This window comes from Suricata suricatta, chromosome 13 (genome assembly GCF_006229205.1).
Source record: "Suricata suricatta isolate VVHF042 chromosome 13, meerkat_22Aug2017_6uvM2_HiC, whole genome shotgun sequence".
In the NCBI taxonomy this organism is placed as follows: domain Eukaryota; kingdom Metazoa; phylum Chordata; class Mammalia; order Carnivora; family Herpestidae; genus Suricata; species Suricata suricatta.
In genome coordinates, this window is record NC_043712.1 from 6,710,900 (window position 1) to 6,723,678 (window position 12,779).

The 12,779-nt window shown below is 50.1% G+C and overlaps 1 protein-coding gene and 1 long non-coding RNA gene across 2 annotated transcripts in view; one reads left to right on the top strand and one right to left on the bottom strand.

Moving 5' to 3' along the window:
- The window catches only part of ODF2 (outer dense fiber of sperm tails 2), a 33,134-nt gene that overhangs the window by 13,215 nt on the left and 7,140 nt on the right, over positions 1-12,779 (bottom strand). Inside the window, 5 exon segments of the mRNA XM_029920534.1 lie at positions 707-778; positions 5,617-5,748; positions 6,316-6,445; positions 7,207-7,367; positions 8,245-8,415. Of these exon segments, the coding sequence (XP_029776394.1) occupies positions 707-778; positions 5,617-5,748; positions 6,316-6,445; positions 7,207-7,367; positions 8,245-8,415 (666 nt within the window).
- Positions 7,689-8,684, top strand: LOC115276490. The gene is made up of 2 exons (XR_003901960.1): positions 7,689-7,844; positions 8,315-8,684. It is a non-coding gene; the product is annotated as an uncharacterized LOC115276490 (long non-coding RNA).

A 12,779-nucleotide genomic window follows, 5' to 3' on the forward strand; every position in this document is an offset into this window, starting at 1 on the left:
AAAAAATTTCTTTAACATTTATTCATTTTTGAGAGATAGAGAGACACAGAGCATGAGCAGGAGAGGAGCAGAGACAGAGGGAGACACAGAATCCGAAGCGGGCTCCAGGCTCTGAGCTGCCTGCACAGAGCCCCATGCAGGGCTCGAACTCACTGACCATGAGATCATGACCTGAGCTGAAGTCAGACGCTTAACCGACTGAGCCACCCAGGCGCCCCAACATGGTGCATTTTTTGCGCAGGCCAGCCAGTAGTTTCCCAATTTATCTGGCCCCCGATCACTCCCTGCTTTTGTCTCTAGCACCCATTAAAATCGTCCAGGAACTTAGGGTTCCACGGACCAGACTATGGAGCATGCTGCCTTGGGAGAGATTCTCAGAATTGGAAGTGTTGAGTCAAAAAGTCCACCTTTTGATGGCTTTTAGTCCATAATGCAAATAAGGAAATTCAAGTAACAAGACTGATGCTCAGTAAATCCATCAACAAGAGCCACATCCCTCAGGTTGGTGTTCAGTATGGGGGTTCGAGCTCCCAAGTGATCAACTAGACAAACCCACTGGAGCAGGCAGGGTAGGGGACCTTAGCCCATTTTACAGATCAGGAAACTAAGACTTAAAGAAACATCAGAGCCAGGCTGCTGTGTCCCTCCAGCCCTCTGCGCATGGTCGCCTAAACCCCACTAGAGCCGCCAGGGGGCGCTGTGTTACCGCTTTCTCTGAGTCCGCCTCCGCCAGCCTTTTGAGTAGGGCTCCTTGTTGTTCCATTAGCTTTTCGGAATCCTTCAAGGGAAAACACAGGGAGAACCAGGTCGTTAAGCAATGAACCCAGATGTCTACATCCTATGAATTCTTTCCCTTTTCCAAAACTTCTATTTTCCAACTACAGGAGTCATAAATAGATTGCAACCTCATAAAATAATCCATGAACCCGAGTAGAGTGAAAGTCCCCCTCATCCACCTCCAAACCCACCCCATTGTTATTAGTTTGACGGGTGTCCTGCCAATCCTTTCTCCATGAGTTTATATATCGCTACACTTAGAGAAATAGTATCTTTTGGGGGGTGGGGATGCGAAGGGATTTATGGGTGATTTGACCAAAATGATAGTATATTGTATTTTTACGCTACAACTTGATTTTTTTTTATAAAGAGCTTGAGGGGCACCTGGCTGGCTCAGTGGGTAGACTGTGTGACTCTTGACCTTGGGGTTGTGAATTTGAGCCCCATGTTGGGTGTAGAGATTACCTAATAAAAAATTCTTGTAAAAACCCAACACCTTTATTGAGATGAAAACTCAGATACAGGGGTGCCTGGGTGGCTTAGTCGGTTGAGTGTCCAGCTTCGGCTCAGGTCATGATCTCGCAGTTTATGGGTTCGAGCCCCGCGTCAGGCTCTGTGCTGACAGCTATCTCAGAGCCTGGAGCCTGTCCTCAGATTCTGTGCCTCCCTCTCTCTCTGATCCTCCCCTGCTCAGGTTCTCTCTCTCTCTCTCTCTCTCTCTCTCTCTCTTTCAAAAATAAAGAAATCGTTTAAAAAATTAAAAAAAAAGAAAACTCGGATACCACAAAAGTCACCTACTTAAAATGCACAATTCAGGCGCATCTAGGTGGCTCAGTCAGTTAAACTTCTGACTCAGGTCACAATCTCGTGGTTTGTGGGTTCGAGCCCCACATCGGGCTCTGTGCTGACAGCTCAGAGCCTGGAGCCTGCTTCGGATTCTGCGTCTCCCTCTCCCTCTGTCCCTCCCCCACCTGAGCTCTCTCTGTCTCTCTTTCTCTCAAAAGTAAATAAACAAGTATTTAAAAATAAATAAGTAAAATAAAATGCACAGTTTGTTGGCTTTTGGCACATTCCATTATTAATTTTTTAAATTGTGGTAACACATCGCTAACATAAACTGTGCCATTTTAACCATTATTAAGCGTAAAATCCAGGGGCACATATGGTATATTCAAATACTGTACGACCACCACAACTCGCTAGTTCCAGGACAGTCCCATCATCCCAAAGGAAAGCCCTGTTAAAACAGTCTCGTTTCCCCCCTCCCCTACCTCCGGCAGCCACTGATCGGCCGCCTTTCTCTAACAGGCCACTGCATTTTTAACCTCTCCCCCTGCACAGCCTTTGGGCAAGGAAGGTGTTCCCAGGTGGCATAAGTGCAAACAGTGTAGCCAAGTACTGGGCTAGGCCAGGCGTGGACAAAGTGTCTCTCTAGGGTCGATACCCAGAGGCGGCGTGCCTGAGCCTGAAGGTTTGTGATCTGCGGCAGCTGAAATGACCTGCAAAATGCCTGCACAGGTTTGCGTGGCCGCAGGCAGGAGGAGGGCCCTGGGCGGCAGCGAGCCCTGCTGCTTTAGCGGGCATTTCCCCCAAAAATCGCTCGTATGCGCTTATCAGCCACTGAGCTCCCTCCTCCCCGCCTGCTGCTCACACCCGTGCCCATCTTCCCAGGCGGGCTGTGGCCGTGAACGTCTCCATTCTTCCCGAGAAGGGGGCTCGGCTCGCCTTCCCGTCTCCTCTCAGGCTCACGGGTCCGCCACCAGCCACGGCAGGGCTGCGGGGGGGAGAGGCCAGCATCATGGCATCATGGTTTCTCCACCAACAGGAGGACTGAAAGCTAAGGCCTGAAGCTGCTCTCACTGTCCTTTACGCCATGTCCTCCGAGCCTCGGCCGGGGGGGGGGGCACTACACAAATGAACACATAATCTCACCAAATCCCTTACGAACTATGACCACCCCCATTTTCGAGAGGAGGAGACTGAGGCTGGGAGAAGTGAGGTGAGCTGCACGAGAGGACACAGCTGGAAATGGCTGAGCTGGGCCCTGAGCCGACCGGCCCTGCAGCCAGAGGAAGACTCCCATCACTGGGCATAGGAAGCACGGAGATGGGGGTGCCGGCCCACGACCACGTGGGCAGAGGGGGAGGACAGCCTGGACTCAACAGAGAGTAGCTACCATGGGTGGGAGTCCAGATCAGCTGACCCCTCAGCTCTGATGGAGATTCTGGGATTCCAGGACAGTAGAAGCTAAGGAGGTTAGACAGAGAAAACTCGGATACGAAGAGGTTTTGCCGGGGGCCCCAGGCCCCGGACAAGCAGCAGTAGCACCTACACTTACCAAACAGCAATCATGTTCCAGGCAACGTGCCAATCCCTCATCCAAGTCCTCACACGATACCACATGCAAGAAGATGCTAGTCCCATTTCACAGGTGGGAAAACTGAGGCCCAGAGAGGTTAAAAATTGCCCGCCCAGGAGCACCTGGGTGGCTCACTTGGTTAAGCCTCCAACTCTTGACCTCAGCTCAGGTCATGATGTGACAGTTTGTGAGTTCAAGGCCCATGTCTGACTCTGCGCTGACAGCACAAAGCCTGCTTGGGATTCTGTCTCCCCTCTCTGCCCCTCCCTCCTTGTCTCTCTGTCTGTGTCTCCCCCTCAAAATAAATAAACATAAAAAAATAAAGCAGTTAAAAAAGAATCGCCCAGCCAAGTATATTGAGCCAGACGTTAAACAGGTATTAACTATTTTTTTTAATGTTTTTATTTACTATTGAGACAGAGAGAAACAGAGCATGAGCGGGGGTAGGGGCAGAGAGAGAGGGAGACACAGAATCGGAGGCAGGCTCCAGGCTCTGAGCTGGCAGCACAGAGCCTGATGTGGGGCTGGAACCCACGAACCGTGAGATCATGACCTGAGCCAAAGTCAGAGGCTTAACCGACTGAGCCACCCAGGCACCCCTGGCATTAACTATTTTAAGAGAATAATTTAGCTATAACTAATAAAACTGATAGAAATATAATCTAGAAACTCTCAAATACACCAGGATAGTGCACATGAACGCCCAAAATAACAGAGCATGTTTAATAGCAAACAACTGAAAATAGTGTCCATCAACAAAGGAAAGGATAAGTTGTGGAACAGCCATAAAATGGAACATAGCAGTGAAAATTAACTACCTTCGGTCTCAGGAGAAAACTGGATGAATCTTATAAAAATATTGAGTAAAGGGGAGTCTGAGTGGGTTAGTAGGTTAAACATCCAACTCTGAATTTCAGCTCAGGTCCCGACCTCACAGTTTGTGAGATGAAGCCCCGGGTCGGGCTCTGTGCTGACAGTGCAGAGCCTGCTTAGGATTCTCTCTCCCCCTCCCTCATTGCCCCTCCCCCATTCTCTTGCATGTATTTGCGCTTTCTCTCTCTCTCTCTCTCTCTCTCTCTCTCTCTCTCCCTCCCTCCCTCAAAAATATATAAATAAACATTTAAAAAATTTTTAATTTGAGTGAAAAAACCAAACTCAAAAGAATATGTATGGAACAATGTGATTTCCATAAGGTTGGAAAACAGGCTAAACAATACTGTGTGTTGCTCAGGTACATACATGGTGATAAAAACGATCAGATTGGAGCTAAAGGGTCCCTCTGATAAGCTTATCACCAAAGGAGACATTTAACTACGTGGGCAAGATTTTGTTTGGAAGGCTGGTCTGTGAGCGTATGACTTATATTCTTTATTTTACATATTAATTTTGGGGGGCGCTTGGCTGGCTCAATCAGTAGAGCATGCAACTCCTGGTCTTCGGGTTGTGAGGTCAAGCCACATATGGAGTGTGGGGCCTACCTTCAAAATAAATCAGTAGGGGTGCCTGGGTGGCTCAGTCGGTTAAGCATCGACTCATGATCTAACTTCGGCTCAGGTCATAATCTTGTGGTTCATGAGTTCAAGCCCCACAGTGGGCCCTGTGCTGACAGTTCAGAGACTGGAGCCTGCTTCAGATTCTGTGTCACCCTCTTTCTCTCTCTGCCCTTCCCCCACTCACATACTCTTTCTCTCTCAAAAATAAAATAAACATTAAAAAAATTTAATTAAATAAAAATTTAAAAACTAAATAATGAATTAAATACTAACTCTTTTAAATAAAAAGAAGAAGTTCACAACGCAAACATAACATAAAAAAAAACAGAACAAAAGACACTATGGTCTCTGATTTGAACCAAACAGGAAGATGGCTGCTTTGGCCGTCAGTCTTTCCAGAATCATTTGCTTAATACAGACTATCCTTCAGAGACCACCTTTTAAAAAAAGTGCAGCCCGGGGCGCCTGGGTGGCTCAGTCGGTTAAGCATCTGACTTTGGCTCAGGTCATGATCTCACGGTTCATGGGTTTGATCCCCATGTCGGACTCTGTGCTAACAGCTCAGGGCCTGGAGCCTGCTTCAGATTCTATGTCTCCCTCTCTCTCTGCCCCTCCCCTGCTTGTGCTATCTCTCTCTGCCTCTCAAAAATAAATAAAAAAGAGAGAAAAAAAAAAAGAACCATGCAGCCCTACCTAAATGGTGCCAGCCATTTAGCCATCCTCCGTTTACCCAGGGGCGGAGCCCGTCCCGGACTCCTCGGGTCCTTCCTGCACCCTCAGGTCCAGCTCCAACAACTAAGGCAACATCCGTCTACCGGGGGTGGCCAGCACGTCCCCATGAACATCTCGTCCGATCTTCCCGCACCCCCTCGGGCCAGGCACTGATAGTTCGTTCTTTTCCCAGACAAGGAACGGAGTGGGGGGCGGAACGGAGGCTCGGAGCAGACGGGCCCTCAGTGCCGAGGGTGCGGCTGAGTCCCAGCTCACCTCTTTGCAGTGCTGTTCCCTCAGCAGGTCTCGGAGGGTGCGGTTGGTCTCCTCGAATGTGCTCAGCTTCTGCAGGAGAAGTTCCTTCTGCCTCGTCAGGGTGTTAATGTCCGTGCAAGTCATTTGTTTCTCCTGCAAGACAGCAGGCAGTCTTACACGCACGGGGGTGGGGGGCAGGGCCAGGCCCCTTTAAAGAGGTGCTGGAGCCAGGAAGCCCAGGTAAGCAGCCCGGGCTGCTGTGTACAGAGACAGAGCGGTCAAGGGCAGGCTTCCCAGAGGAGGTGGACCTGGAAGGATGGGGCAGGAGCTGAGAGCGACCAAGGGACAGGGGCTGGGGTGCCCAGCCTGGGCAAGTGCAGTTAAGGCAGGCTTCCCGGAAGTGGAGGAGGAGGAGGAGGACGACACCTGGTGGCCGATACTCGCAGGACTCAAACTGTGGCTGATGCTTGCAGGAATCAGACTTAATGCCTTGACTCACTGTGATCCCAGGAGACCCATGATGAGGTCAACTCAGAGACCCTGGCCACCAGAGGTCATCCTCGGGGTTCAGGCCCCAGAAGTGAGAGCGGGGGTGGGGGCTGAGGTGTCAAGGGTGCCCTCCCCTGGCCTGGAGATGTCATAAAGTAGGCCTGATGACTGCGTCAAGACCCCTCTCTGGCTTGCAGCTTGCCCCTCTCTGGGCCCGGTCCCACCACCTACTGTCTTCAGCTTCCCGATGGTGTCCTTCAAGGCCATGACTTGCTTGGCTGCGGCAGCCCCATCCATTTCAGCCTCTACCAGCTTGGACATGAGGCACTCCTTCTCCTGCTGCAGGTGTTTCTTCTGAAGCCTGGGGCCAGGGAGAATAGGGCTCTGTGAGCGGCCCCCCCGCCAGGCCACGGCCCGCCCAGAGCTCTGAGGCTCGCCTCACAATGCCCCACGAGGCTCATCTCCTGGTCAGGGGCAGTAGGGGTGGGGCAGGGATGGCTCCTGGGCGGCCACCTGGGCCCCACAGCAGGGCCTTCACCTCAGGTGAGGTGATGGCAACTGTGGCCCTGCTGGCCTCGTAGTCATTAGCATCACCTCTGTCCCCAGCCCTTGCCACAAGCTTTAACACCGCCACCTTCAGATCCGCCGCTCCCATCCACACTTCCCACTGGAGCCAAGTCTGGCCGCGCCACCCCCGCTTTGAACACCCTCCCGTGGCTGCTCAGTGCACACTCCAAGCGACCTCTAAGAGCAGCCTCGGCCAACCTCCATGGCGCCCCCTGCCCTCTGCCCACCCACCCCCTCCTTCAGGCCTGTGTTCCACTTCTCATTGCAAACTCCTCCCTGGGGGCTTTCGCTTGTGACCCAGCATCCTTTCTTCCCAGCACCGACTGCCCACCTCCCTTACCCACCCTGCAGGACTCTCCTTAAACATCGCTTTTTCCAGAAAGTCTTCCCTGCCCCCACTGCACTCTGAGAGGGGTCCTGGTCTTCCCTCCCAGCGTGAATCACGGGCCCCTTCGGGTCGCTAGCCGTGTGCCTGCCGAACGGCCATAAGCCCGGGTGTGCGGCGACCTGGGGCTGCCTGGCAGGGAGACACGCATCGGGGCAGGGCCGCCTTACATGGTGAAGTCCTTCTCCTCCTTGATGCGCTCGATGTTGTGCCTCAGCACGGTGTTCTCGTGCTCGGTCTCGGCCAGCTCGTGGGCCACCTCCTCCAGCTCCTCCTTCCGCTCCTCCAGGAATCTTTTGGCCATCTGGCGCTCACCTTTCTGCATCTTGACCTGTGCAGGGGGATACGCAGGCCACTGAGGGGAGGGTTCCTCCTCAGCACAGCGCTTTGGGCCAGATGGGGTGCCTCCGATTGACAGACACATAGGTCCTTGGGTCCTGTTGGCTGCAATGTCAGTTAATCTCGCACGGGCTCTCTGGGCAGACACTGTTCATCTGTTTCCTCGGGACTGAGAAAACCGGGTGCAGAGAGCTGAAGTGACTGGCTGTTTGGGGACAGGGCCAGGATACAAAACGTAGTTCGGGGCACACCACAGGAGAAATGTCACAAAAAGGCCCACACACTGTGGGCTGTGGAGACAGGGCTGTTGCCAGGCAGCCAGCCCTAGCTTCTCCAGGAGGGCCCAGGGGCCCCAGGGGCAGGGTGGGGGATTAAAGACACGGGCCACATTAGCACTCAAGACCCGGGCTCCATGCCGGCTCTGCCACCCTCCCAGGCCGGGGGCCGTGGATTTCCAGGTTGTTCCCAAGTAAGGGCATGGCCCCACCAACTGCGGACAAACTGCCTTCCCCTCTTTGGGGGCTTTGTTCTTTTGTAAAACTTTTGTGTCAACTGGGAAACCGAGGTCCCAGTGTCCCAATCACTTGGTGTCCAAAACGGGGCCAAGACCACCACCAGCTTCATTTACTGTTGTGACAGATCAAACCAGGGCATCCATACGGAGCGCCAGGCGGGGTCAGAGCCAAGCCCGAGCTGAGTGCTGGGTGGAGAGGGGCCCAGGTTGCCCAGGCTACCTCCTCCGAAGCATCTAAAGCCCTGGGCAGCCTGCTGGGAGGGGACCGAGGAAGGAAGCGGGCCACCAAGACCCGGCCCAGGGCTTTCCTCCCGTCCTCAGGCCAATAACTGCTCCACCCCCCTCCCTCCCTCACCTCAGACTTGAGACAACCAACCGCGTTCATTAGACTGTCAATCTTCTTATCATAACGGTTCATTTTACAGTGACCCAAGTCGTCATCTTCTGTAGAGAGGTCACTTAACCGCATCACTGAGACCAGCTTTTCTGAAGACGGTGGCGTGATCTCCAGGCAATGAGGCGGATTCTGATGCAGAGGAGGGAGAGACACGTGAACTCATAAGACAAAGCCGCAACTGTCAGACTGTCAGTTCGAGCGCCACCTGCTTTGTCCAGCCGAGGCAGGAAGGGCTAAAATGCCGAGGGCCGACCACACGGACCCCGGGACGGAGAGCACGCTGCGCCTTCTCGATGGAACATTACCTACCCGTTTACGTGACATTTCTAAAGATTTTCTACCAAGAAATAAGCCTGTGTTACAATGCCAAGTTTGAAATAAAGGATAGAACAAACTGACAAAAATAGTCACAATACCCAAAGCTGGCAAAAGTTGGGGGCGGTAGATGTTTCCACAGACCGAGGGCTGAAGTGAACTAAGTCAGAAGCCTTTTAAATGAATATGAATGCATGACTGTGGACCGTTGCGAGTAGCCTGCATCTGCTATGAAAGGTACTTTTAGGGACCAGTGGGTAAATGTGAGTGTGGACCAGGTATATGAAAAGAAGAAATCAAGCTTTTAGGACTAATCATTATTATTTTGGTTCCGCAGAAACATATTATTAGAAATGCATGACTGAATACTTCCGGGGTAGAATGGTGTGATGCCTGGAAAGATTTAAATACATCAGCACAAAAACTTATTTTTTAAACAAAATGCACAGGCCCCCCCCCCCAAAAGATTATGTAAGCTATGTGAACCTCTGCTTGGAAGACGCTGGAAGAAACCTGCTATAATCTGGGAACCTGGGTTTCCATGGGTCTTTAATATGGTGAACATGATTCTCTCAGTCTCCAGGTTTCTTCTGGTGCATTAAGAACTTGCTATTTCTCACTATTTGTAGAGTTCTGTGCTCCTTTTAAGCTCAAGTGGCCAACCTCTGTGCCAGATTCCAGGGGAAGAGGGTGACCGTCAGGAATAACAGTATTCAATACGAGTATAGCTCGGGGCGCCTGGGTGCTCAGTTGATTAAGTGTCCGACTCTTGATTTTGGCTCAGGACATGGCCTCGAGGTTCATGAGATTGAGCCCCACGTCAGTGCACAGGCTGTTTGTGATTCTTTCTCTCCCTCTCTTGCCGCCCCCCCCTCCTCATGCACACGCGCTCTCTTGCTCTCTCTCTCAAAAATAAAATAAACATTTAAAAAAAAAAAGTATAACTCTCACGCCAAACAAGTAGGACTTACTTACAGGGTACAATTTTAAAAATGCATGCGCTCTCTGTTCCTGCAATTCTACTAATAAGGACTTATCTCATGGTTCATGGGTTCGGGCCCTGCATCAGGCTCTGTGCTGACAGCTCGGATCCTGGAGCCTGCTTCAGATTCTGTATCTCCCTCTCTCTCTGCCCTACCCAAGCTTGCACTCTGTCTCTTTCAAAAATGAATAAACATTAAAAAAATTAAAAATAATTTTAAATAAAAAATAAAAGGAGGGCATAGGAAAATATATAGTATGATAACAATAGTATTTCAAAACCCAACACTATGCATAGGAAGACATGTGACTGGAAATGTACCAGTTAACATGTAGCTGAATATTTTAGCCGTTTGAGGAGAGCGGGTTCTCTCGGGGGAGGTAACAGCAGCATTCGGACCAGACAAGAGGTTCTGGGGAAGCTGGTGGTGATATGGTTTCTTACGTGCAGTGGTAGTAGTAGTAGGTTAATAAAGTTTGTAAAAATTCATCAATCAGGCAATATATTTCTGATGTGTGTACTACTTTCCTGCACTTTTTAAGCGACCGACTGTGGCTCAGGTCATGATCTCGCAGTTCATGGGTTTGGGCCCCGCATCAGGCTCTGTGCTGACAGTTCAGACCCTGGAGTCTGCTTTGGATTCTGTGTCTCTTTCTCTCTCTGCCCACCCACTCCCCCATTCGTGCTCTGTCTCTCTCTGTCTCTCAATAATAAATAAATGTAAAAAGTATTTTTTAATTAAAAAAAGAAAAAGCTTTAAATTTATAAAAATGTTTTATTTATTTTTGTAGAGAGAGAGACAGAGCATGAGTTGGGGCGGGGGGGAGACACAGAACCCAAAGCAGGTTCCAGGCGCTGAGCTGTCAGCACAGAGCCTAATGCGGGGCCTGAACCCATGAATGTGAGATCATGACCTGAGCCGAAGTCGAGACTTAACCTACTGAGCCACCCTGGCGCCCCAAAAGAAAAATCTTTTAAAACCTAACAGCAGCCACATTAAAGTAGTAAGACGACAGGTAATGGTATATTTTTCTGAATTTTCAACTTTCTGTAATAAAAATAGATCACTTTCAATAATAGGGTAGAGAAAAAACCCACACCTCCTTTCTCCCAAAAGCAATCAATCTTATATCCCAGAAAGAGTTTTAAAAAATCAAACAAGAGGGGTGCCTGGTGGCTCGGTTGGTTAAGGGACCGACTCTTCATTCCAGCGCAGGTCATGACCTCACCGTTCATGAGACAGAGCCCCACATTGGGCTCTGTGCTGACCACGTGGAGCCTGCGTGGGATTCTCTCTCTTCAATCTCCCTCTACCCCTCTCCCACTCTCTCTCTCAAAATAAATAATAAATAAACATTTTTTAAAAAGTCAAACAAGGGGGTGCCTGGGTGGCCCAGACAGTTAAGCCTCTGACTTCGGCTCAGGTCAGATCTCACGTTCGTGGGTTCGAGCCCCGCGTCAGGCTCTGTGCTGACAGCTAGCTCAGAGCTTGGAGGCTGCTTCCGGTTCTGTGTCCCCTTCTCTCTCTGTCCCTCCCCCTCTCATGCTCTGTCTCTCTCTGTATCAAAAATAAATAAAACATTAAAAAAAAAAGTCAAACAAGAACCCCCACATGTACACAGCAGCTCCTGGGGTCCATGTCCAGCTCACCCCACATTTCCTCATCTTAGAGTCTTTCTCCCTTGTCCATAATGGAAAGGTCAGGCTGGGGTCTTCCCAGAAAAATACAGCACAACTAGGAAGGAGAAAGGCACTGCTCAAGGGGACATCATGAAATATAACTCCTATTTGAGAGACAGTCACCTGTCTGAGCTCCTCCATGTCTAGGAGTCCACGCCCCCAGGACTGAAAGCGGGCACTGAGCTTTCCAGGAGGGATTATGGCTTCTAGCACCCTAAGTCAGTAGCGAAGTCAGTTTCCATAGGGGCAGATTTTTGATGTATACTTTAAAAACTACTGCGTCTTCTCCGTTTTTTAGAAAGCATTTTTAGGGGTGCCTGGGTGGCTCAGTCGGTTAAGTGTCCAGCTTTGGCTCAGGTCATGATCTCACAGTTTGTGGGTTTGAGCCCCAGATCAGGCTCTGTGCTGTCCCTGTCTGTCTCTCAAAAGTAAACAAAAACACATCAAAAAAAAATTTTTAAGCATTTTTAATTATAAAATATAGTATGCTTGTTATATTGAAATTCAAGCAGACAATAAAAAATAAACCATTAAGGGCCCTCGGACCCCAATGGTAATCACTGCTTACTACTTTTTATACATCTTTCCAGAAAATGTTACACATATACAAACACGTGTATATACGCATAAATACAGATGTCCTTCTTTCTCTTTTTTTTAAAGTAAACTCCATGCCCAACATGGGGCTCACACTCATGACTCCAAGATCAAGAGTCACGTGCTCTGGGGCATCTGAGTGGCTCGGCAGGTTAAGAGTCTGACTCTTGATCTCAGCTCAGGTTATGATCTCAAGGGTGGTGAGATGGAGCCCTGCATCAGGCTCCATGCGCACAGCCGGTATTCTGTCTCTCTCTCTCTCTCTATCCCTCCCCCCAACACACACTCTCTCTCAAAATAAACTTAAAAAAAAAAAAAAGAGGGGTGCCTGGGTGGTTCAGTCGGTTAAGTGTCTGACCTCATCTCACAGCATGTGATTTTGAGTCACACGTCGGACTCTGTGCTGACAGCTCAGAGCCTGGAGCGTGCTTCAGATTCTGTGTCTCCCTCTCTCTCTGTGCCCCTGTCCTATACACCCTATCTCTCTCTCTCTCTCAAAAATAAATAGACACTAGGGCACCTGGGTGGCTCAGTCGGTTAAGCATCTGACTTTGGCTCAGGTCATGATCTCATGGTTCGTAGGTTCAAGCCCCATGTCAGGCTCTGAGCCATCAGCACACCTGGAGCCTGCTTCAGACTCTGTGTCTCCCCTCTCTCTCTGCCCCTCCCCTGCTCATGCTCTCTCTCTCTCTCAAATAAATAAACACTAAAAAAATAAATAGTCATTTAAAAAAAAAAGTCATGCTCTGCCTACTGAGCCAGCCAGGTGCCCCCAGATGTCCTGGTTTGCAAATAGGGCCAAACTCTACATGCTGTGCGGCTCCGTGCTTCATGATCACGTGTACATATCTACCTTGTCATTGTACGGCATTCCACTGCATGGATATATCGGAAATTAACCAATATCCGTCTGACATTT